This window comes from Semicossyphus pulcher, unplaced genomic scaffold, assembly GCF_022749685.1.
Source record: "Semicossyphus pulcher isolate SPU_LCO1_2020_fin unplaced genomic scaffold, fSemPul1.0.p SCAF_20, whole genome shotgun sequence".
NCBI classification, from domain to species: domain Eukaryota; kingdom Metazoa; phylum Chordata; class Actinopteri; order Labriformes; family Labridae; genus Semicossyphus; species Semicossyphus pulcher.
The window spans coordinates 22,595,368-22,620,656 of record NW_027211694.1 but is presented as its reverse complement, the minus strand read 5'-3'; the positions used below and the strand labels follow the sequence as shown (position 1 = coordinate 22,620,656).

At 46.3% G+C, this 25,289-nt stretch overlaps 1 protein-coding gene across 1 annotated transcript in view; it reads right to left on the bottom strand.

Annotated features, from left to right (window-relative positions):
* The window catches only part of tmtc1 (transmembrane O-mannosyltransferase targeting cadherins 1), a 116,276-nt gene extending 107,507 nt beyond the window's left edge, over positions 1-8,769 (bottom strand). The window contains exon 1 of the mRNA XM_069671120.1: positions 8,474-8,769. Within this exon, the coding sequence (XP_069527221.1) occupies positions 8,474-8,769 (296 nt within the window). The remainder of the gene's footprint in view (positions 1-8,473) is intronic.
* Between the last annotated feature and the right edge of the window lie 16,520 nt (positions 8,770-25,289).

Genomic DNA, 25,289 nt, shown 5'->3' with positions numbered 1-25,289 from the left:
ACAAAACAAATCTCTCCTACTTTTCACACACCCGGCTCAGAGACTCAGACACACACACGAAACAGTAGAGAGTTCAGTTTGAGCGACACGTTTCTTTATAAGAGAAATACAAACAGACTTGTGGGCTGTAGCTGCATTACTTATTAGTTATGTCGTCTACCGTTCCTAACGAGGTTCAAACGTACGTTTTAACAGCGTGATCGGCTCACTGATGGTACGGTTTGGAAGCGAAAGCTCACCGTCTCCTACTTCCTGTCTACACACACAACCTCACACTGTGTGAGTGCTGCAGGTGTAGCCGCTAAAAGTAAACACCCCACGGCACGTCCGCTCCGTTACCAGCCCCAGTATGAGGTGCTGCTGATAACGCATGCAGAACTTAAAGCCTGCCTCGATCATCCCGCCGACTCTGATGAAGAGCTGAACTGATTTGACATCAGACAAACGTTTTCAGTCGATCAGTGACGGAAAGTGGCGAGTACACCTTTTGCACAGAGCAACAATAAAGCTGCAGCTTGATGCGTTGCTGTGAATTTGCCTCACACTCGCACGTCCTGCGATGTGACGGTGAGACGATTTATGGTGCAGCCCGACACTGAAGTAATCCCAGCCAAGCACTGTCGAACAAGCTAGCAGGAGCTCACCTTGCCCATCCTCCTGAATTCCTGTGACCAACAAAGACGAGATTTTTAACCTGAAACTTCTTAATTCAGAGATTTAACACCTGTTAGTTTTAGACAGGAGCAGACCTCTTTGGACAGTTCAGCCTCTAGCTAAATCCTTGCAGTAATGTAAACTAAAGTATTGGTGTACAATGACGTAACTAAAAGAGAAGTGTAAAGGATTGACTGACACAATGTGGCGTCTCTCTGCTGGTTTCAGGAGGCAGCCCAAACTAAAAGGATGGACTCATGAGTAGATGTTGGATTGAGTGCAGCAAAGTTTAAGTAATCTCACTCGCTGCTTCTCTGTTGTTTGTTTAACCAACAGCGTCACTCTTCAGATCACTGGCAGAGCAAAGTGAGAACGCTCTGAGATCGCGAGAGACGTTTGAACACCGAGCATGCCCGGCCCGGTGTGATCACATCCACTGACACTGACTGACAGGCGGCTGGAGAGGTGAAGGGAGATAACTGAGCTCTCCGTCTCTCTGCTGGTCGGTGACCACGCAGCAGCAGCAGCAGCAGCAGCAGCAGCAGCACGAGGACTTCCTGAGCGTGACCCACAGGAAGGTTGTGAGAACACTAAAAATAGGTTGTTAATTATTCTGGAGAGCATCGCATCAGCAGTTAACAGCTACGGTAATTTCCCTTTTCCGAATGTGTAAGAGAGGCTGAACGAAGCGCTGCAGGCGAGAGGGAACCGAGGACGGGGCGAGGATGCTTCAGCTCGGCTCTGAGAGCAGATCAAGACAAATGGAGCTTCAGATAGGAGATAATTAAACGTCTGGAAGAGGCAGCGTGTCCCCGACAGGATCCTTGAACTTATTACAACTTTGTTTTTTACTCAGGAACCGATGAATCTGATGAGTCAGCGTCTTTCTGACTCGTGCAGCGTCTTCCATCACTCTCTTACCCTCCCTCTTTGTGATTCTTCACTCTTCATCTCCGGCTCTTGTCTCTTTCTGTTACGTCCTGTGTCCTCCTCCTCATTTAGCAGGAGAGCATCTGACAACACGTCTACCTTCACTGTCATCTGTCCTCACGTTTCTATTTTAATCTCACGGCCTCTTGTTATCCTCCTCCTCCTCTTCTCCCCACAATCACTGCTCAGCTCTTTGTGAAGAAAAAGCCTTGAGGAGGTTTTGTTTGTGCGTCCTTCACCCTGATTTCATCCATAAAAAGGCTGCAGTGTTCACCTGCACAGGAAACACAAAGCTGGACTCGTTCCCTAAAGGTGCACCGCCGCCGCATTGCTGTGTGTGTGTGTGTGTGTGTGTGTGTGTGTGTGTGTGTGTGTGTGCGTATGTGTGTGTGTGTGTGTGTGGTTTGGGGGCGTGTTCTTGGCCGTATGTAAATCAGACAAACACACATGGAAAGGATCCCCAGGCCACAGGTGTTGGAGGAGTGCACCCATCTGTTCCTCTGCATGCATAAAAAGTCAGACTCAGATGGTTCAGGTAGAGACTCACTGAATGAAAGTCAGAGAGAAGAGGGGGAAAATAAACGGGGAATATTATCAGGAAAGTCTCCCCAAACCCACCAGGATATATGTTAATGACAGATATGTTATATGTTAATAGTTAGGGTTACGGTTAGGGGTGAGGAGTGAGCCATCTCACATCCTTACTATCTCTGAAAACAGCGAGCAGGAAGCGACAGGTAAACAAAACGTAGCAGAATGTCAGCGCCCGATGCAACACCATCACGTCCTAAAACGTATAAAGTCTGGGAGCATTTCAGCCTCAGCGCTGCAGAGAACAGGATCGCCTGCAGGATCTGTGAGGAGGAGCTTGTTCAGCACGTCGGTGATGAGCGAACATTTGAAGAGAAGGCACGTTGGAGTTGATTTGATTTATTTCTTCTATCAGCACTTTGCCCGTCGTTGGTTTTAAACGGACAAAAACTTGATTTGTTATTTCTGTTTTTTATCAGTCGGAGCCAAATCAGCAGCAAAGTTTGAATGAAGAACTCATTCATGGTCTCTCGTTAGTTTGCACATGTTTAAAAGAACCTCCAACTACAAACAGATGTGCAGAAACAGATGTGCAAAGATCCCAGACCTGTTTTTATACAGTTTCTTCTTTTACAGATTTTGTCGCTCTTCTATCTTTAATATTTCATAAAGTTGACTCCAGAGCAATACATCACACACTGCACCTGTACTGTCCTGCACCTGTGCAAACAGCAATGAACATCTCTTCTACTTTATTCTAAAGACGGTCCGAGGCTCCCTAACGAGCAGCAACACAAGAATGGAAGCGAACCCTTAAACACCTGCTGAAGCTGAACCCCATCCGTCTGAATCTGCCGCACTGCTCGGCTGTGTAACCCTCTTCTCTTGTTGGAATGATTGTGCAGAAAAATCCATCAGGCTTCTCGAATCTTTGCATTCTGCAAACTCCCCCCCCCCCCGAGGAACCACAAGACAGCTGAAGAGGCGGTCGCAGAGAAAGAGAGACGAGAAGTAAAGATACTCGAGTCATTGTAAGGAATGGATGCATGCTGCTCTGAAAACAGCTGAAGCTCAGGGTTAGGTGTCGTTGTCTCGGCCTATTCGCTTCTCAGCTCAGGCAGCAGTTTGAGCTGCAGCAGAGGCTGTGACGAAGAGCTCACGGAGGAGAAGAAGCTACCTGATGAACTGCTGTGTGTTTGCATCAGCCTGTTCCAACAAGGGATCTGCACCTTGTTGCATCTGTTGAAAAACTGTGCAATCGTGACACCTCAAAAAAATGCAGTAGGAGGAGTTTGGTCCGTGTGTTTGCAAAATGTACACCATGCAAGAAGTCTGAATACATCCACGACACAAAACAGATGTGTGTGCGTGTGCACCGTCTGCCCTCCTGTCTGCATCTGGTTTTAGGACATCACAGCCTGAAGAGAGGAAGCCACGCACAGACTCTCCCAGCTGCAGGTCTGCTGATCCGACTCTGGTCTGTGAAACTAAGCCAACAATGTTCTTCACTTCTTTTGGACTAATCATCAAACATCACGATTAACAGCTGCTGCACAGAGAGGGGATGAAGGGATTTCAGATTGTGACGGATGCACGTAAAACACAGCAGGTCTGACAGATGTATCGATATGAACGTATCCCTGATAGACCGGACTGCATGTTTTCTACACCGATACGAAACCTTTATATCAGAACATCGAAAGCAGAAAATTATTTAGACATGGTTTATAATCCTCTGCAGCACATGGAGCACGAGAAGTTTCCAGTTTCTCTATTGTCGGTGTCAGAGGGAAAAGATGGTGCAGGAACATCTCGTTTACTCTTGATAACATTTGGAACGGTAAAACACAGGTTCGTTTCTAGAAGGAGAGAAAGCGCCGGCACACTGTGGCTGAACTACCTTCAGTCATCGTTCCTCCACTCAGCAGCGTGCGTGCCTTTCAGCTCCACCTTCCTCCACACACACAGCAGCTGCAGCAGCATTATTGAGCTAAAGGCGATCTCAGTGTAGCTGCACGTTCATTCCATGTGAAGCCGCGTCCTTCACATGACAAGCTGATGAAGATGATGTGCCCTGGAAGCATCGAACACCCCCGTCCCTCCTGCCCCGAGTGAGCAATAAGGCAACACCTGTCACTCCTGAAAGATCACCTTCCCCTCCTTTGCGTCTGTGGCTCTGCTGCCTCCAGCATCATTAAGCCCTGCGTGCGTTCGTGTGTGTGACTTTGTGTTTTTCACAGAGCAGATGCTCCTGCAGAGCCGTGAGCCCCGCTGTCCGCTCTCAGGAGGAGCATTAAGGCGTCGATATCTTCTTCAACAACTGTAACACCGGGAGGGGAGGAAGTCGAGCAGCTGTTAGAGGGGTTGTAACGCTGTTGGGTGATTAGGCGGAGCATCATCCAACACTGAAGCCATCCTGCAGGCTGGCCACACACCAACCGGAGCACTTACACTCAACGACTCTCAGTTTCAGTTAGCCTAAGTGCTGATGGAGCGCCGCCTGCGGACTCATTATGTCCGTCACCAAACCAGCCAATCACAATCCTTTACACTCCTCTAGGATTCCACAGGAGCAAGTGGGACTTCTTTGTGATTATTTGCTTTGGTTGAACCCAAACGAGAACTTTTGCCCTTTCAGACAGAACGGGAAACAAAACTCTTCATGTCTGTCTTCAAAACTTTATCCTTAGATGCACACAGCTCGGTTAACCTCCCCTCCTCCTCCTGAACTGTGTCTGGATGAACTCTACTGCTGCTTCCAGCTCCTTCAGGCTGGAAGCAGGATTTTTCTGATGGACACCAACCAGCAGCATTCTGTTTCAGCTGTGGAGCGCCTGTCCATCTGTCTCCGCTGAGTGGCAGTTTCACTGTATCTAGCAAGTCACACGTGGGCTGAGATCTGTCTCACTACAGCGCTATGAAGCCACAACAAACAGATGTTACTGAGATTTAATGACAATAAACAGGCTGAGAGGATGCTGAGAGAACTACATCAGGAGGCAGGGTTGTAAAAAGTCTCAATGCATGCTTTGTCAGGTCTGTCTGCGAGACGAGAAGAAAACAACGATAAAATGACTGTTTTTTGAATGGGGTTTGGTTTGAACCCTGTACCCTAAGGGCCCCAGGGGAATCTCTATGCTAACAGACGTTAGCGACAAAGCGTCATGGCAGATTCTGGCTCACGTTGAAAAACAAATGTGGGTATTAGCATTGCTGGAGCAAATTAGCTTGCATTGATTTTTTGTGTAATCACACGACGTGCTTCTGGTCCGAACACACCTGAAGATAAGCAGAACAATACAATTGTCATGTCTGTACACATGTCTTTAACTAAGAGACCAGCAGCCAATCAGCTTAGCTTAGCACAAAGACTGGAAACAGAGGGAAACAGCTAGCCTTGCTCTGTCAAAAGCTAATGAAAGCAGTAAACCAGCACCTCTAATGCTCACCAATTTTCACATTATATCCTGCTTGCTGAGTCCATACCAAACCCCTGTATAAAAACGACCCATTTTGGTTTTATAGGGTTGTTACACCTCTTAGCAAACAACCTATTCACACATCTTACACGAGGATTAATTACACACACGGCGTTGTAATAGAAATTCACCACATTGCCTCAGTAGGACCTCATTATTGTGCGTGCGTGCGTGCGTGCGTGCGCCTCAGCCTGTGTCAGCAGTCCTGTGATGTTCGTTTTTTTTCCACCGCTCCTGCTTCTCTTTGCTGTTGCCTTCACTGACCGCTCGGTGCTTTGATCTGTGAACAGTCTGTGAGCACATTATCACCATCAATGACTGTCTACACTTTCTCTCTCGCTGCCGAACAGTGTGCTACTTAAAACAGTGTGTCAGCTCTCATCTACCTGTGTTCATGGGTGAATAAAGGCAGAAGGTCACACACACGCTCGGTCTCAAACCTCCTCATTAGCAAGAATTCGCCCTGCTGCTGCTGAGGTGCCCTCGAGCAACACGCTGACCAGCTGCGTGTTGCTCTGCTGCACTCAGCCTGCTGAAATACTGACTTATTCACCTTTAATTTAATGCTGGTTACACAGTGTTTCAGGTCATTAGAGCATAACCTTTGGGGTTAGCAGGTGTGTTCCCAGCAGGACAATATTACTACCTCGAAAATCCCAATTAATTTCAGAAATTAGAGAGAAAATTAAATATTATATTCCTTAAAGAGACAGACTTGCAGTTTTGCAGTTTGCATTTTAACCTAAACAGGCGAAAACAAAGAGATGTTTGTTAGCCTGTTAGCATGCTTATACCCCCTTCCTACCTAAGTTAGCGTGTTGATGCAGGTTTCTCAGCACCGGGAAGACCCGCTGATAAATACAGATTGTCTCTGTTCCCATTGCCAGTGAAGTATCCTCCTGTCGGTCTCTTTTCTGCTGCGTCACCGTCTGACGTCACAAACGCGCCGGAGACAGGGTTAGTAAGCAGTGCAGATGTTACGGTGGTTAGGTCTTTATTGTGTCTATTACTCATTCAGTCTGTTTAACAAACTCAGCAACGACAAATTGGGAACGATGTTCAAGCGCTGCTCAGACGGAGACGGGCAGCAGCATCACGACGGAAAGGGGGCGGAGATTAGCGCGTCGACATGGGTTTTGTGTTCCCATCAATGCCGATCGGAGTCGAGGCGATAATTACCCGGGTCTACTGCAGAGTCATGTGACCCGGGTCTGAATGCTGATTGTAACCTCTCCCACTAAGCAAAAAAGCTGAGTGTTAGCACAAGCAATGGAGCACAAGAAAACAAATGTCACCTTACAGGATTTTACAGGGTCTTTATTATTGGATAATTAGTTTGGGTTTTTTTGCCTTTATTAGATAGAACAGCTGAAGAGAGACAGGAAATGTGGGGAGTAGAGAGAGGGGGATGACATGCACCGAATGATCAGCAGACCGGGAGTCGAGCTTGTGACCAGTGCGTCGAGGACTGTAGCCTCTGTGCACGGGACGCCTGCTCTACCAAGTGAGCTAAACCAGCGCACTGCGCACAGAGCTGCAAGAGCAACAGCACAAAAGGCTGGAAACTTTACAAACTGATTTCAGTGTTCATCGCTCAGGTCTTCAGGAGGAGCATAATAATCCACTCATCATCCACTTAAAACGGAACGGGTGATTAAAACCAGTAAAAATGTTAAATATCTGTGTTTATGATGCTCACTGCTGTGCGCTGAGCTGCTGCTAACTTTAGTTTTGGTTAAAAGATGAAGTTAAACAGACGCTGACGTGTCGAAAAAACTAAGAAAGGAGTCAGCTGGAAATAGAGATGGGTAATGTCAGGGTTTTATGAACACAGATAGCAATACTTATTGATTATACTCTGCAGAATTTGGTGCAATAAAAAGTCATAACATGAAAAAAAGTAAAACAAACATTGTTTTTTTTATTCTTAATTAAGCAGAAGCTGTGGTCCTGTGCTGATGTTGTCTGTCGGATTCTTTAGGAACATACATTTGAAATGACTAAAACTGATGCTAACTGTGGCTAAAGTTTGTTTGTATACTCATCTCAGCTTCACTCTCAAACTGCATCTTCAATCAATTAAATATGACAATGAAGGGGGAGATGAGGTTGGCCATTCTGGCTGTTTGAATCTTCTGCATCAGCAAGGCTCACTCGTTTCCCCTCATTATGACCTCTGTGAGAGCTGCCCCGCTGTTTGTTTCCTCGTGCGATCACTGCAGCATAATATCATTTATTCGAATACAATCCCACCCTGTTCTGGACGCTCGCCTGGCTCCTCTCAGCAGCAGCAGACCCGCCCTCCTGCGAGCAGCCCGCCTGTTTTCCCATCCTCAACTTTCAGATAATCCAAACCCACTTCTACGCAAGTGAAATTCCTGCACAGCTGCGCAACAAGTTCCACATAAACCCTTTCTGTTCGCGTATTTTTAGCTCCTTAAATCCTTCAACGTGAAGTTGCATTAAAGCACAGCTGTGGAGAGGAGGGCTGGGATGATCTGGGACCAGTTCACTTCGCAGCTGGACAGCAGAGCTCGAAGTTATCTTTATTTAAATATTTAAATTATGAAAATAATCCGACAACCCTGTTTCAGTGAGTTCACATCGTCCGCAGCACATCTGGTGGTGCTAAACAGAACAAGAAGCCTCTTATTTAAAGTGTATTTTTGACACACTTCGCTTGTTTTGTTCTGAAGTTAACTCTGAGGCTGCAACAGCGTCTGTCCATGCGGGAACAGCTGCATGACGTCAGCTTTAATTGCGTGCTCACACAGCTCTCATGCGGGGTTAATAATATCAGTAAGAGTGCGCTGAAAGTTGCACAAAGTGTTTGTTTTCAGAGGAGAAATGAGCGGAGTTTCAGAGCAGGGGGAACTTACTTGAAGGTGAGGATGCACAGCGGTCTGTAGGACTTGTGGCTCGTGTTGTCCGCCATCCTCTTCCCCCAGAAGTCGTTACTGAAGATGTTTCCGAGGCTGGAGCCCGGTCGGACGTCCGGGTTGTTGATGATAGCCCACACATCGTCGTGCACCAGCTCCCCGCCGAGAGAGTTGCCGTAGCAGAGGGCGCACAGGGCGGCCAGCACGGCGTAGCGACCCGCAGCCCATGCCGCCTCCGGCCGGGCGGTCAGCCGCGGCGGCTGGCGGGCTTTCTTCTCCCGGTCCGGAGCTGTCATGTCGGGCCTGGCTTCTCCCGCGGCTCCGCTGGGCTGAGGATGAAGCTGGGGGCACCGGAGGAGACGTCCATTCCGCCTGGCAGGTAGCGGCTGTGTGTGCGGTGGACTGCGGGGACGGTGTGCATGTACTGTGCTGCATTCAGGTGCAGTCGGGAAAGTCGACTGCCTCTCACAGTAAAGCTGTCAAATTCTTTAGTTTCTATGCCAAAACAAACGTGGGTATTTATTCATCTTTATGTTGTATTTTATGAAGGCTACTGTTATAATATAAATATTTTATTGATCTATACAATGATTTGATCAAATAATATTTTCTACATTATAAGAGCCCAACAAATGTGGCATCTTTTAGACTGATGCCAGCACAGATATTAGCCGATAGAGATTTTTTTTTACATTTCTAAACCACTTCCAGCTTTGTTTTCTAAATTGTTTACTGTAAATAAAGTTTTCATGTCTACAGCTGGGGAGGAAAATGAAAATATCTGCAGCAGGCCCTTATCTGGATCAGTCAGGCCCTATTTATTATCTAACACCTGTTCTCTTTTTGGTCTACAACATTTAGACTTGATATGCATTAAAGCTCCAACCTGAGCCTGGTAAAAGAAATTTGAAAGTTTTCAAACTCATCTTTGGTCTTTTACATTCTCAGGTCAATGTTTTTTCACTTTCCTGCACAACCGCACAACCTCTACGCTTCAACACCTGGTAGTTTATATGCACCTTTTATTTTGTTTATCATGTTAATATTTGTATTTTTCTTAATGTTCCCTTACCTATATATTTTCTCAGTTTGTTTGTTAATGTTTGCACCATCGGAAAAGACAAATTCCTTCTAATAAAATAAAATGTTCTAATTCATGAATCTGATTCTGATGTCGTGATCTTTCTTGAGCAGATGAAAAAGCCAGTCGCTTTAGTGGGGAAAAGATAAGTCTGGGCAAAGATGGTTTTTGTGATAAATCTTAAAGGCAGATTTATTTGTAAAGCATATTTCAGACACAATTACAAGTTAGCTCTAATGCAGTAAGAATAAACAGCAGTAAAAGATTCTCCTGATGAGGGAAATTAAGCTAAAAAAACTCTGTCTTACATAACAAGCCACTTCGAGTTTGTGTGGGTGTAAAGGTTTGAAGCTATAACGTCAAACAGATACATTTAGTCTGACTGACTGACGAACGTAATGGATGAGCCGCGACTCTAAAGTGTACGAGCTTTTGTGGAGCACTACAACGCCACATCAGCAAGGAGAACCCGCCTGCGAACGCATGCGCTGTAGGACTCTGCCTCTCCAAAGCTGACAAATCAGCTGCTGAAAATCGATGCTGTTCTGGCAGATGCTGCACGAGCGCATGATTGTGACGGTATGAGTTTGACCTTTTCCTGCAAACACCGACTCATGAGGGACTAACGAGAGCGAGCAGAGGAGGGAGAGGAGGACACAGTGAGCGCATAACAAGGGGATAGTATCACTGTGCTCCTGCAGGAGAGGTGCATGCAGCCTTAACAAACCATAAGCAAGGTCATGTCAATATGCTGCATACAGCTTTGAGCTACATGGACGTCTTTTAGGACATTAAAGTCACAATTTTATGCATTTTATTGTCAAAAATAAGTTTATATTTTTATGTCAATATTTACAAAGTTGAACTACTGTACACAAGTGGTGTCCCACTTTACTGAAAAGTCAATACTCTGTGTGGCGTGGAGATTTCATGCTTCTAAATCACACTTATTCTAACAAAGGTGCATTCACGTGGTGTCAGAATAATCAGAGAAAGTAGTACCCGACTCAGAACAATCACATGAACGCTCCCTCCAGTCTGACCAATAGATTGGAAAGCCTGCTAAAATGTTGGTGCACCAGTTTCAGAGTGAACATCATTATAAGCAAGAACATGGCGGACCAAAGGAAATGTTTGGTTGTAAAGTTTGTTGCTCACATGTATTCAGTAATATGTTGTAACTTCCAACCATTCAAAGAGCAAGTGAATGCAGCATTAGTTGCACACTGGACCTTTATTGGCTTCAAACCACAGACTGTATAAAAAGATGGCCGACATGACAGCTACCTGAAAGTGAGTCCAAACCCTCTCTATCGCCCCCTGCTGACTGGCTGCAGTATAGCTCATAAAGCCCGCCTCCTCCATGTTAACAGATGGGACATGAGTCAAACTATAAAATCAAAATACACGTCAAACACATTTTTCTCAAACATGGTTTCTGTCATTATAGTTAGTTCTTATCCTGCTGATTTATGTCCAAGTGTTCATCTTTCTGACAAGTTTACTTTTAATTAGTTATTTGATGCTATAAAAAGGGGGTCGTATTTAAGGTGAGCGCAGAGAGACTCTCCCCCTCCAGCAAATGAATGAGAACAGCCTCCTGCACGTGAATCATTCTGCACAGTTAAGATCAAAAACATCACAGCAAAATAACAAGAAGAAAAACACTTGTTTTTCATTCTGGCCTCAGGAAATCTTGCAGAATATAAAAGAGGGAGGAAAAGGAGGAGGTGGATGATTAAAACAAACACTGCAGCACTTTATCTTAAAAACATCGATCATTGAAATAATAAAGTTTGCATCCCTAAAACAAGAACAACAGCAGGCTGGAGCAGCACCTCTTGGACACAGTCAGTCGCTGTGTGTTTAACTCAGTGTGCAGAGAAAAACATCTCTCCTCCACTCTGACTGAGGTTATTTTCCTGGGAGCTGCCATCGTTTTAAGGTCACAAAGAAAAAGAGAGACCTAGAAAAAGAGTGTACGTGAAAGAGAGAGCCTGAGGGCAGACAGAGGAGAGTCAGTCGACAACATGCTGAACATCTGGTGCGTCCCCTCTCGGCCCCACCGGCTCGCTGGGATTGGTGCGGCGTGGAGTCCAGCTGGTCGCTGAGCGCTCGGCCTGCTGCTGCGACACTGAGCTCATTTCAGGCTGAGGCTCGACGGCGCTCTGCAACAGCTGCTCACTCCAGAAAACAAACTGACCTCTGTTACAGAGCAGACACATGAAAGTGAGGTCAGTGTGCTCAATATGTGAGGATGAATGTGAGTTATTTATAAGCAGAAACCCTCTGGGCTGAGAAGTGAATAAGGTGCCAAAAGCTGCAGTTCCTCCAGTGGCCACTTGAGGCTGGCTCCAAAAGTGAGTCAGTCCTCATAGATTGAACATAAAAGAAGTAGACTTAGCCTTAGTAAGCGGTTTAAACCTGCACTCTTTCTAGTGCCCACCAGGGGGCGATTTGATGGAGGCAAACGACCCTTCTTCTTACTCGGTTTATTCCCTCAGTAAACATGTTCCTAATGATTTTTCAGTCTCAGTCTCTAGTTTCAAGTCTTCTTCAACACAGCATGATGTTCATTTAGTCACTGATGCTCCCATATAGAGTCACACAGGCCAGACAGCAGGGGAGCGTTTAGGGTGCGGCTACCTGTGCTTACAAAAGTCGCTCCCACAACGACCTGAAAGATGTCTTCTTCAGAGTTTTACTTCGGCTTTTTATTTGTTTAAAGTCAGTTTATCATTAGCTAATATTAGCATCACAGTTAATTACAGTTACTGTAAATTAAAGAGGCACCATCCCAAAGAAGCTAGCATTAGCGTTAGCTGTTAACTTGGTGTTTGCTAACCCCTCGCTCCTCTTCGGCTCCAGTGTCCCGTCTAAATATGTGTTCTTCTGATTCCAAAAATACAAGGTGATGGTCAAAATGAGTGGCACCGTGGTGCAGTGGTTAGCACTCACAGCTAGAAGGTTTCTGGTTTGAATCCCGGTTCAGACGTAGTGGGCCTTTCTGTGTGGAGTCTGCATGTTCTCCCCGTGCATGCGTAGGTTCCCTCCGGTACTCCGGCTTCCTCCCACAGTCCAAAGACATGCTGGTTAGGTTCGTTGGTGACTCTAAATTGCCCGTGAGTGTGAGCGTGAAGGGTTGTCTGTCTCTGTGTGTCAGCCCTGTGATTGACAGGTGACCTGTCCAGGTGTAACCCCATGACAGCTGGGATAGGCTCCAGCCCCAAACAGCCCCAACCCAAACACCTCCCCCCAAAAAACTTTACAGAACAAAAAACTGCTTTCCGTCACTAAAATGAAGAATCTTCGTTCGATGATGGATGTTGGATTGTGTGACTATGACTTGAATGATTTTACTCTGATGAAAGATTGTGAACACAGGTGTGCTCAGTGTTTCTCCTCTGGATGTATTTTTCACAGGTGATGAATTTTGCGTGTTTTAGAGCATTTGTTTATCCAGGAGAGACTGATGGAGCACGCAGCCGTGTTGGCAGGAAATTCCCTTCTCTGTTGACATTTCACTTGTTATAGTAGCTCTGTGTGTGTGTGTGTGTGTGTGTGTGTGTGTGTGTGTGTGTGTGAAGCTGAGAGTGACTGGTGGTAGCAGCAGGGTCAGTAAGTACATGAGGGGCACTGAAGCGATACAGGCTGACAGACTGCCTGCTATCCTCGACTGCTGCTGGTACAACCACTGCTGTGCTCTGCCACACACACGCACACGCACACGCACAGAGCATCTCCCAGTGGTGATATATGAACACATCTGTTTTCCATTTCTCTCTCTCTGTCTCTCTCTGTCTCTCTCTGTCTCTCTCTGTCTCTCTGTCTCTGTCTCTCTCTGTCTCTCTCTGTCTCTCTGTCTCTGTCTCTCTCTGTCTCTCTCTGTCTCTCTGTCTCTCTGTCTCTCTCTCTCTCTCTCTCTCTCTCTCTCTCTCTCTCTCTCTCTCTCTCTCTCTCTCTCTCTCTCTCTCTCTCTCTCTCTCTCTCTCTCTCTCTCTCTCTCAAACACACACCAACAGTTCACTAATAGTGAGTCTCTTGTTGGGGGGTTATTAGAAAGGCTCGACTGGTTAAAGTGCAAACTCGTTTCCCTGGGTGATGTGTAAACATTACTCGGAACCACGATGGGGAACACTTCCTGTAAGGTGCGATTACACCTTTGTGTGTTTGTCCTTCAGATAATGATTGCTTATTTACTCCAGCTATGCAAGGTTGTTTTCACTTGCTGCAGCCTGTCAGGTCTGGTTCCTCACATTAGACACACTGTTGGGTGTATGACATCAACATTACGGGCATGTAAACACACAAACAGTTCAAAACTGTTTATTTACCTGTGACACATTGTCATCAAAGATATGTCTTCTGCACAGATATTTCGAAGCAAGCACCCTGTAGTACCATCAGGCAGGATTACCAGCGATAAAGAAACCATAAACACCAGGAGGAGTTCTGACTGTTTCAGAGGTGGACTGTTCGGAGGACCCCAGCTTGGCATTTTGTCTGCAAAGGTTTCTTAGAACCAGAAGTGACCATATTTGGACGAGAGGGTGGAGCTGGACTCTTGGTTGGCCTCCATCTTGGTTGAGGGTTCAGGTGAGTCAGGGCACATTCACACCTGAAGTCTGTTTGTTTGAATCAAAGACCAAACTGTTACAAAGTTTCATTTTGCCTGGAGTTTGGTTTGTGTTCACACGGCAGCTTTCACCAGCGGGCCAAAAGTGTTGATGCGCAAGGAAACTGCTCTCTGATTGGTCAGGATTTCCACGTAGGAGAACTCCCTGAAGTAAACAAAGCGAGAGAGCACACTGATCAATCACACTCAACATGATGGCAGAATTTAATGTTTTGTTGTCAGTTTTTTACTTTTAACCGACATTGTTCCACAGATCGATCAGTTCCATCTCCTTTAGTTTTTCACTGAACAGTTTGAACACCTCCGTGTTCTCGTGCGTTTCCACAGCATCTGTGAAATTGTTTGGTCGCCCATATTTCTATTTCCTCATCGCTCCCCGACGTCTGTTCGTTTGGAAACGGACCAAGACCCGTCTTTTCTAGCGGACCATGGTTTGGTTGTTTGGTCCCCACCAGAATTACATTCCGTCATTCACGCCACCGAAACAAACCGCACCGAGGCGACAAACGCTCCAGGGTTCGGCTCAGTCGGACTAAGGCTGCTGTGAACCCACCCTAAGAGACCTGTATATCACAGGTAGTCACTCCCTTAACCATACCCTGCTTTACAGTCTATTAGACTCTGAATGGGACCATCATTAACTTAATGAACATCATGCTGTGTTGAAGAAGACATAAAACTATCCATCCATCATCTACACCACTTATCCTGTTCGGGGTCGCGGGGGGCTGGAGCCAATCCCAACTGTCATTGGGCGAGAGGTGGGGTTACACCTGGACAGGTCACCTGTCAATCACAGGGCTCACACATACAGACAGACAACCTTTCGCTCTCACACCCTCACCTATGGCCCATTTAGAGTCACCAGTGAACCCAACCAGCATGTCTTATGAAGCCGGAGTACCCGGAGGGAACCCACGCATGCACGGGGAGAACATGCAGACTCCTCTCAGAAAGGCCCACTACGTCTGAACCGGGATTCAAACCAGGAATCTTCTAGCTGTGAGGAAACAGTGCTAACCACTGCACCACCCGCCCGACATATAAGTAAGGGACATAAAACTAGCGACTGTCAGAATTTTCATCGAAACACGACGTAAAACGGGGAAGATGGACAAATATGTGGGCGCAAAAAATGTGAGAGAGCCACACACGACGACAGATACTGACAGACTGAACAGGGTTAGGGTTTGCTTTTATCGCCATGGCTGCGGTTGTTGTGCTTCCTGCTTCAGTCAGCTCGCGTCCTGATTGGCTATCGTTTGGTTCCACGTGACGATCCACAGAGAGCGTGCTCGGCTGTCCTCGGGGTCCCCCCCCCCCCCCCCCACACGACAGAATATCAGATCGTAAATAGAGAACATGTTTAATATTTGAAATCAGGAGAAAACCAGCTTTGTTATCTCGAGAAAACGAGATAAATAAGTCGAGAAAAACAACAGGAAATAAAATGTAGGGATGCATGTCCGCTTAGGGCTTCCGTATTTATTTTATTGTTATATTTAGAGAGAAATAGGCGGGCCAGATAGCCCTCAAATATTATCATAGGTACTGAGACTTAAGGATGCACCTTGTTAACCAAGCGAGAGTTAGCATTAGCTGATTACTTAGCGTTTGCTCACCCCTCGCTCCTTTCCAGCTCAGCCCTCTCGTCCACATAAGGTCACCTCTGGCTCCAAAAAACAAGATGGTGACGGCTAACATGTCAAACTCAAACCTGAGGCTTCAAATAGCTAACGGTCGACCATGTGAGCTCATGAAAAGGTCAGCGTAGGTTGTGCTAAGTGTTTGATCTAATGGCAGAGGCTGTCATTAATCCAGTAGGGGCAGATCTTAGGTTGGACGGGGAATAAATCAAAGTGTACAAGGAGGGATGAAGAGGAATGAGAGGAAGGAGGAAGGAAGGAATGTTCTCGAGGGTCAGACAGATGAGAGAGCAGGAGAGAGAGAGACGTGATGGAGGAGGGGATGAAAGTGCAGACCATCATCCTTCAACACTCCTCTCCTTTCATCTCCTCACGCTCTCCCCGTCCGGCCTGCTGCTCTCCACCCAGCGATCTTTATCAGCATCATCATTAGGGTGAAAGCTGCTCCGCCTCTGTTTGACTCCGCTCCCTCCCAGGGCCGGTCGGTCGTGCGTTTCCCTTCTTCAGCTGGCGGGCGTAGCGAAACACCTGCAGCCAGGTAGCCCTGCGAGGCTGCATGTCCTGATCACCCTCTGCTCTGTTCTGCAGCCTCTGTAATCACCACATCAGCTTTTCACTGCCGAGTATGAATCACCAGAGACCCAGGAGGGAGATAAAACACCTGCTCTCTGTCTACATCTCTCCTCTCTGCTCTGTCGGCGTCCTGCTGAGCTTCAAGAGGAGCCGCCAGGAGGAACCGTTCACCATCAGCTGTTTGAAATACAGACGTCCCGCCGGAGCTGATTTCTGCATTTGTTCAGGGTTTTTTCTTCTGCTTTCATGTTCGCGTGTGCTGTTTGTAAAGGAGCTGAAGACTGCAAGACACTGGGTAAAAAAAACTATGAAACTGCTCCCTGAGTGATGAGAGAGTTAACAAACGCCTCATTATACACCTGTTTCGAATCCTGGTTCGGATGTAGGGGGCCTGTCAGTGTGGAGTTTGCATTGTCTCCCCGTGCAAATGAAGTCATGAAGTCATGCACGGAGCGGATTCAGCCTCTCTGCACACAAGAAGCAGACCTCATAGAGGAGAAAGACTGAGCGACCCTCTGCTGCAGAAACACACGTCTCTATGCTCCCCCCAGAGTGTGTTACCACCACACATGAGAACTGGTAACTTGGGACGACGTTTGTTGTTCAAAATGGTGCACTGGCTTCCTCTGAGATTGAGTGATCTTGCAACTGCAGCATGACCGGCTGCAGCAGGAGCTCTCCAACTTTGTGCTCATTGGTTTGCATCACACATGAGAGTTACCCTCCGACCTCATGACGGATACTAACAGGAAACCTTTTGTTCCTTATAGATCTGACAGCACAGCTCATTCTGAAGGAGACGACACGACGGCTTTATGAACACATTCATGAAAAGATACCAAAACTAGGGCCAACGTATTCTCATTAATTTGTTGTTTTTTAATCTCGGAATATTACTCGTCTCCTCCAGCTTGTTTTTTTGTTTTGTTTTTTCCAGTGGCCCTAATACGTCATAAGTTTTTCCCAGTTGTTTTTTGTTTATTTTATCACTGATGAAATTACAACTTTATTGATCCCCAAAGGGAAACTCACTTGTCTGGCATCTCATCCACCATTCCCTGAAGAATGAACAAGTCTGATGGCTGTGGGAACAAAGATCTTCTATATCTCTCCGTCCTGCAGCGAAGAGAGAGGAGCCGTCCACCACCGTTGTTTCTTTGGTCCATCGAGGTGTGATGAAGTGGATGATCCGTGTCGTTTCGAATGGCCTCGACCTTCTTGAAGTCCCCTGATATTATTGAAAGTGCCTCAGGATGTTCAGTCTGTATCCCGGCTTCTTCTCCTTGACAGCAACACGAGCAGGATTACACCGTCTCTGGTTCACAAACAGACGCCCTCCTTCTCTCCTGCCACGAGCTTCAGCATCTCTGTCTGAGAGTGAAGCCAGGTCGATCCGCGCTGGAGTCCCAGATGTTTTCATTCAAACAGGTTTCAGCAAAACACAGAAAACTGCACTCACGGTATACTACCGGAGCCTTCACCAACATCTCCAGCTCGTCACCTTTGTTGGGCAGAGAGTCGACACCTCCCACGATGACTGATGGCAGAAAGGGCTTACATCTCCATGTCCAAGCCTTCACCTCTGCAGCAGCTCAGAGGAAGCTTGTTATAAAGATACTTTGTGTTTTGTCATTCTGAACTGGGGTTTATCAAAATGTGATTTCTGACTGAATAAGCCAGTCAAACTATTGGACAGATTTTCAGGAAATTTGGTGGAAGGGTGAATCATAACTTGGGCCAAGGAAAAAACACATTTTAGACAGAAGTGGACTCACAAGGACAAACGAGTATCTGTATGTGCGATGGGCAGTCGAGTCGAGGAGTAATTCACAGTTTCTTTGGTTGCCCGGGGGATAAAAGAGTTTGTGAGTCTGTGGAGCAGGACTGGGACAGCCGTCTGACGCTGAACACGCTGCTCTGCCTGCTGAATGTGCCGTGCAGAGGGTGGTGGGCGTTTATCCAGGGTCCTTCTCTATTTGATCAAAGTCCAAGCATTTGCTATTTATCCTAATGCACATAAGAATAACGTTTTTTTCTGGTGTTTCCACAAGATTGTAAAATATTCTCAATTAAGAAGTACATAATAAATGCACACCCGAGATATTTCTTATATTTAAAGTCATTCAGACTTTTGTTCTGCAGCGGTTGAATTTGCAAATCATTGACAAGTGGACTATTTTGCCTTGGGCGAGGACTGTGCAAAGGAAGCAGCAGAATTTAAACTGATCCTTAAACAGTCTGCAGCTGCTGTGATTGTGTTCAAATGCAGGAGTTAAAAATATCAGGAAGAGAAATACTTCCCATGATTCCCAGCTCTGTTTTGTCCGACACGAGCCGTGTTAGTATGATGATGAAACTTCATTAAACATTATTTTGAATGTAAATGACTTCATAACGGAGTACTGCGACCGTTAGGCTGGAAGGAAGCGAACAGGCCGGCGTCCTCCTCTGTCGTGTTTCATTTCATTACTCCTGCCGGCTGCCTGATTGCCACTAAACGGCGATCGCTCCCGTTATGACGCGTCCCGCCATCCCCAGCAGAGGAGGCCTGTTAAATATTACCCATAGTGCTATAGGTTGAATAGGCCATTAGAGGGAAGGGTGATTAGAGTGGCACTCAGCTATGAAGAGCACAGGGAAGCCTGCATTTGAAGAGCACCTCGGGGATACAGCGAGGGGGACGGGCGGTCAAATCTGCTGGACGAGGAGGACTGACACTTAATATGCAATCACACAGAGACGTTAACAAGACTGATGTGATTAGGTTCTGCACGGAGCGGCCGCTGAGGAGAAGAGCGTTTTTAAAATAATAAACGCATCCGTTATGAGGTGAAGACGGTCGATAAAGTTAGGCCCAGACAGGCGCTCGTTAAAGGCCACGGGGGGGGCTCCTCTCTGCAGTCAGAGGACCGAGAGGGGTTCAGGTGTAAGTGCAGAGACACCTTTATGAGCCTGCAAATCTGATTTATGAACACAGCATCAGAATGAGCTCTGCTTTGATCCCTGATTAGATTCAGCTGCAGAAACGCACTAAATGTGATACAAGTTAATTTGCATGGGTCTTAAGAGCCTGAGTATCTCTGTAGCCTTCATGCAGGAGAGACCAGGAAGTTAGAAAACACTGGGTCTGTTTGGAGGCTTTATTAGATGTTTTATTTTAGGATCAGAGGATCCAACGTACAGATTTACTTTTCATGCAGAAAAAGAAAAATGCATGTGTTTCGCTTTGTCCCAAAGAGCTGATCGCTGCTTTAAGTCTCCATAAATAGGTTTAAGGTCGCTACGTCAAACCTGATATCAAATGTCTGAACCTAAACCTGAAGGGATTTTGCCCAAGCAGCAACTTGGAGGCTGAGAAAGTGCCAAACCCTGCAGTTCCTCTGGTGTCCACTTGAGGCTGTCTCCAGCAGTGAGTCAGTCCCCATAGAGCCCCATGTTAAACTTTACAGCAGAAATAAACATGTTTACAGCCTGGTACAAAAAACAGTTTGGGTCTCTATAGCTCATTTCTCTCTTCATGACAACTGTACGGGGAGAATCTTTATACAGCTCACCTGTTTACATTATATTAAAGGGACACCGAGTCCCGTGGTCAGATTTTTGTCCGGTTCTGAACGTAGAATCCGGCGAGATGCCAGGGTCATGAAACCAAAAAGTGTTACCCTACAAAATGATCGTCCTAAGTTCAGCATCAGTATATTCAGGTTCATACAGATATCCCGTTGGATCCGATGTGAAAGCTAAATCTTCCTCATCACTTTCACAGTCCGACATGTTCACTTGTTTTAGATGACACGAATCAGTCAGAATCAACGTGAAACAGCTGCTAGGTCGGATTACCTGAGAAACCGGCCTGCAGCAGGCGTCGTGATACTGGAGTGTTCAAGAGAGAAAATAGTGCCAAAAAATGGTGCAGTATATGAAATCGTAGGACGATGATTTTGTGTTAGAAATGCATCACCATCGCCTGCGTGTTCTTGTAGGGTAAAACTTTTTGGTTTCATGACCCTGGCATCTCGCTACACGACTAAGTGTTTTATAGAACTTGGTGTCCAAAAATCCAAACTATCCCTTTAAGGCCTAAAGAGGTGCCTCATTAGGGGCGTGGCCTCTTTGAGTGACAGGTGGGAGCTGCTAGCTGTCTGCTAGGTGTCCCCTCGGCTAACTCAGTCACTGAACGTAACCTCTGGGCCGTGTTTGTGCTGTTGGAGCCTGTTGGAGATTTGTTCATGTAAATATCAGACAGATAATCTGTGTGTGCGCTTTATTGGACGAACAGAGCGTCCAACACGTCTCACACACTGTTTATTATTGTATTTACATGTTAGCACTGATTAGCAGCTATCTGTGTCTGTGCTCACCATGCCTGGCTCGTTAGCTCGCTCACTGTTTCTTTTTTCCCTTCAGGTAAATATAATATAAATATTGTAAATCCATTCGCATGTCGATATTGCTTCTGGATCCAGTTGTGTCGTCATTATCTCTGTGTGATCAGATAAAGTTGACTCCATGCGTCTGAGGTGAATCAGAAAGCGTTCCAGACGATCGCAGCGGCGATGTTTTTTCTGTGGCGTGTTTGGAGGACGTTTGAGATTCCTGCAGCGCTGTCTCAACACGTCAGATTTCCTGAGTAAGAGCAGAGCGTTGATATAAAAACAGTATAAAAGTCGTCCTGCCTCTCCACCTGTGTGCTCTGAGCCATCCATCCCTGTATGTGGGTCGCTGAATCTGACAGACACACACCTCTCACCTGAGACACTTCTCTGCCTCGGGGAGCCGCAGCATAAACAGTACAACACACACACACACACACACACACACACACACACGTCTCCAGCTGTCACGCTGACGGCTTGTTGTGCTTCAGCTGAGCTCTCTCTGGACTTCTGCCGCTGTCCATAACCGCCTCTCAACACAAACTCCTCCACATGTCTGCTTTCTCCTTTCAGTCTGACGGCTGCTCTGTTTTCATTTCTCAAGAGCGGTTTGGTCTCGTGCCATCCTCGGCTTTCCCACGGCATCAGCAGGTTATCTTTCCAGGGGACACACGGACTGACTCGCTTCAACACTGTTAAATATTTTAAGCTAATTCAACTTAAAGCCAGTTTAATTTACAGACAACTAAGCGAGTTCAGCGAAGAATGTTTAAGCTACGATTTAAAACAATTAGAAACATTTTAGATTTCTATTTTAAAAAAACTATTAAGAAAATATAAGATAGTTAAACTTCATCCATCCAGTTCCTTGGCAGCAGGCTCAGCAAGTTGACCCAGACGTCCCTCTCCACAGCAACATTTTCCAGCTCCTCCTGGGGGGATCCCAAGGCGTTCCCAGGCCAGGAGGGATATATAATCCCTCGGGGGAGCTCTGGGTCTACCCGGGGTCTCCTCCCAGTTGGATGTCTCAAAGCGGCGGCTTGCCAACAACATGACTGCATCCACGCAGAACAGAGAGCTGTACTACGGAGCGAGTTCAACATACTCAGGCTTTGTTAAAGTTAGCTGGCTCAACAAAGCCTGAAGCGTCAGTCAGAGGTAACAGGTTATGAACTTTCTCTGCGTCTGGCTGTGTGCGCGCTCACAGAAAAAGAGGCGTTTTACATTTCACACTTCTTCTGCACTAAAAGGAGCGATCATCTGCATCAGTCAGACTGTTTAAATGAGAAGCGATGACGAATATATAAAATGATAAAAACCGAGAGGAATGTGCAGCATGTGCTTCTGTAACTGCACGGCTTCATTCTGTGGCTTTACATGTGTAACGTTACGTTCCAGAGGTTTCCATTTACATACAAGCTGTGTCTCAATCCACGGCCTGCAGCCTTCCAAGGAGCCGGCCCACGGAGGATGCTCCACTCACAGCCTGCGTAGACCGTTACAGCCGAACTGAAATGAGACGGTCTGGTCTACCCTTGCTTCACCAAACGCTGCTCCTGTCGCCTAGCAACAGGTAGCTAGCGGGCTAGCATAACTAACGTTGAGTAAGTTAACCAATTATTTTAAAGATAATTTGTTTCAAGGGCCCTTTCTTTTCGTAACACTTGCTATTCGATTGAATTGAAACCAAAAACTTTTACATTTTTAAGTGTATTCCTCGGCCGTTTAAAAGTCCGCCATTTCGTTTGAATTGGCACGCAATGCATCTTGGGATACGGTGGGAAACGGAGGACACATTTGTCGGCCGCATCTGAAGGAGCGTTCGAATTGGGACGTGTGATGCAATTGGCCTTCGGAGGCTGCAGCCCGTGGACTGGGACACAGCTATAACCTCAGCTGAGGATCCGTGAAGAACATTGTCAGCAAACAATTAATGAAAGGACGGCGCTTTACAGCAGATTGAATCTGCATGAATTTGTTAAAAGAGAAAACTTCTGGACTAAAATGTTTTCAGTTTTCGTCGACTAAAAGACTAAATGTAAAAAAGCTGCCAAAGTTAACCCTGGGAAGTAGCAGTAGTAGCCAGGTCAACAAAAACAATGCTCGATACTGATAAAGAACGGAGTAAATGAACCGTAACTTTAATTGAAATGACTCGTGTATGGCCCTAAATGTGTCATTAGCATAATGAATAGTCCCGAGAGCTGATGGTTCTTTATTCAAACTGAAGTATTTAAAATTATAGATGGACTTCTTTTTAATTCCAATACGACATCGCAGCGCTGTGAAGGCGGCCTTCTCCGGTACGTTATCGTTAATGGGGGTAAAGCGTTTGGTCGGTGGTTTATGGAGAGAGGATGTGAGTGTGTTTGTAGATTTAAAGCACCTTCTTTATGTGGAAGAGGCCAGAGAAGGCCTCGGCTTATCAATCTACATCACAGCTATAAGCTTCAGACTCTGAACCAGGCATGAATCCACCTTTTTACGACTCCACACATCACCCGAACCCGTGTGTCAAGAGAGGCTGAAAGTGAGGCAGCAAATCAGCTCGACTCTTACACTGTTTGCGGTGGAGGCTGCGATATTTCACCGCTCTGTCCTTTGTCCTCTCCTTGATAACATCCGCTGCATCCTCTCCTCCAGCTCTCCTCTGCTGGCGTGAGAGCGCTCGTTACCGCTGCAGCAGCATCCTCTCTTGGCCTAGATATGTCAGGCAAAAAAAAAAACATCTTCCACCAGCCGGTGTCATTTGCATGCAGGACAAATGATTAAAAGTTCTTAGATGGGAGGCAAAGACAGAAAACTAATGATGGAGGAGCAGATTCTCCCGCTGCAGAGAGAGTTTCCCGCAGTGATTCATGAGAGGAAGAATGTACACAAACACCGGGAAAGAAAACCGCTGTTGACGTCCCACATCCCTCCACCCAGGACAGCTCCTCTGTGCTCGGCTGCTCTTTGTGTTTCTGCACACACACTCGCACAGGGCTGAGGGAAAGAAGCATTACTGCACACACACGCTGCAGGCGAACACACAAGGAATACAAACTCAGAGGGAGGGAGGCCAGGGAGGGTGTGAACAAAAAGAGCCCATTGGACAGCCATGTCTTTTTGGGCTTCAGTCAGGGCCTTTAAGTCTCACACTTCTGCTGCAGAGATCAAGGACAACACCAAGTTTTAGTTCCGAAGCTTTAACTGCAGACTGGTTTCCATTTCCTTGTAACGAAGGTGTACTTCGTCCTCCCTCCAAGGCAGCCGTTGGGGTCAAGTTCCCTCTAATAGAAATTAAGGTAATTTTTACTTTTTCTCACTATCAAGGCAGCGATTGGTTTCCATTTCCTGGTAACAGAACAAAGGTGCAGTTTTTCCTACTTTCAGAGCAGCCATTGCTTTCACATTCTTTGTAATAGAACGTTAGGCTGAACGCTTCGTACAAACCTGTGGGGCAGCCGTTGGTTTCCATTAACATGTCCCAGAAAATGAAGGTGGCACATTTTTTCAAACAGAGGAGGAGGGCATTGGTTTCCATTTTCTTCTAACAGAAATAAAGGAAGCTTTCTTTTACAAAAAAGACGTCCAACCCTTAAGGGAGCGATTGTAATGTGTTACATCTGAGTTACCCTTTAAAAAACTTAACTGAAGTCACTGAAGCAACATCACATGAGAGGGAGAGATGTTGTGCTCCCTCTCCTGCGGCCTCGTGCCTACGACCGGATCACAGCAGAGCTGATATTCAGTACAACATCACGACATCGAGTTTGCTTTTATACGAGCAGCAAACAGTAGTAAGTAAGGGATAATGTAAAGAGAGCAGGTTTGTTATCGCGGAAAAGAACCCGACAGGATGAGCATGTGCTGTCTTCAGTTTTGTAGATCTCTCCGTCGTAGCCTTCAGTTTTTGCATCTTTTGAAGTAACGATCTCGAACTTTCTCATGTAAATAAATGTCTGTAAGTCTCTCTCTCTCTCTGAATGAGGTAACACAATGCTGACTGAGCCTGTGGCCCACTGATGAACGCCTTTCATTTGCAGTATATAGTATTATTATGGACTGGGTGTCTGTGGCGCACCACAGCCGTGTGGTAAACAATAATAATCAACAACAGATTATTAATTGTTGCTCCACCAACTCAACTAGTTCCACAACTTAACTGAACCTGGACTGTTGTTGCCGAGCAACCATAACATCCTCCTGCACTCTAGCTGTGTCCCAAACAAATAGTTAGCATAACTAAGCGTAAGTTAACCTATTATTTTAAAGATAATTTGTTTCAAGGGATCTTTTGTTTTCTTAAACATGTGTAACGCTAGCTATTCAAGTGAGTTGTAACCAAAAACTTTTACATTTTTAAACATCTTCCTCGGCCGTTTAAAAGTCCGTCGGCCGCGTCTGGAGGAGCCTTCGAAATGGGACAGCCTTCGACTCGCCGCTGTGACGCAATCAGCCTTCAGCTACGACCTTCGAAGGCTGCAGCCTCTGGACTGGGACGCAGCTTCTGTGTCGACAG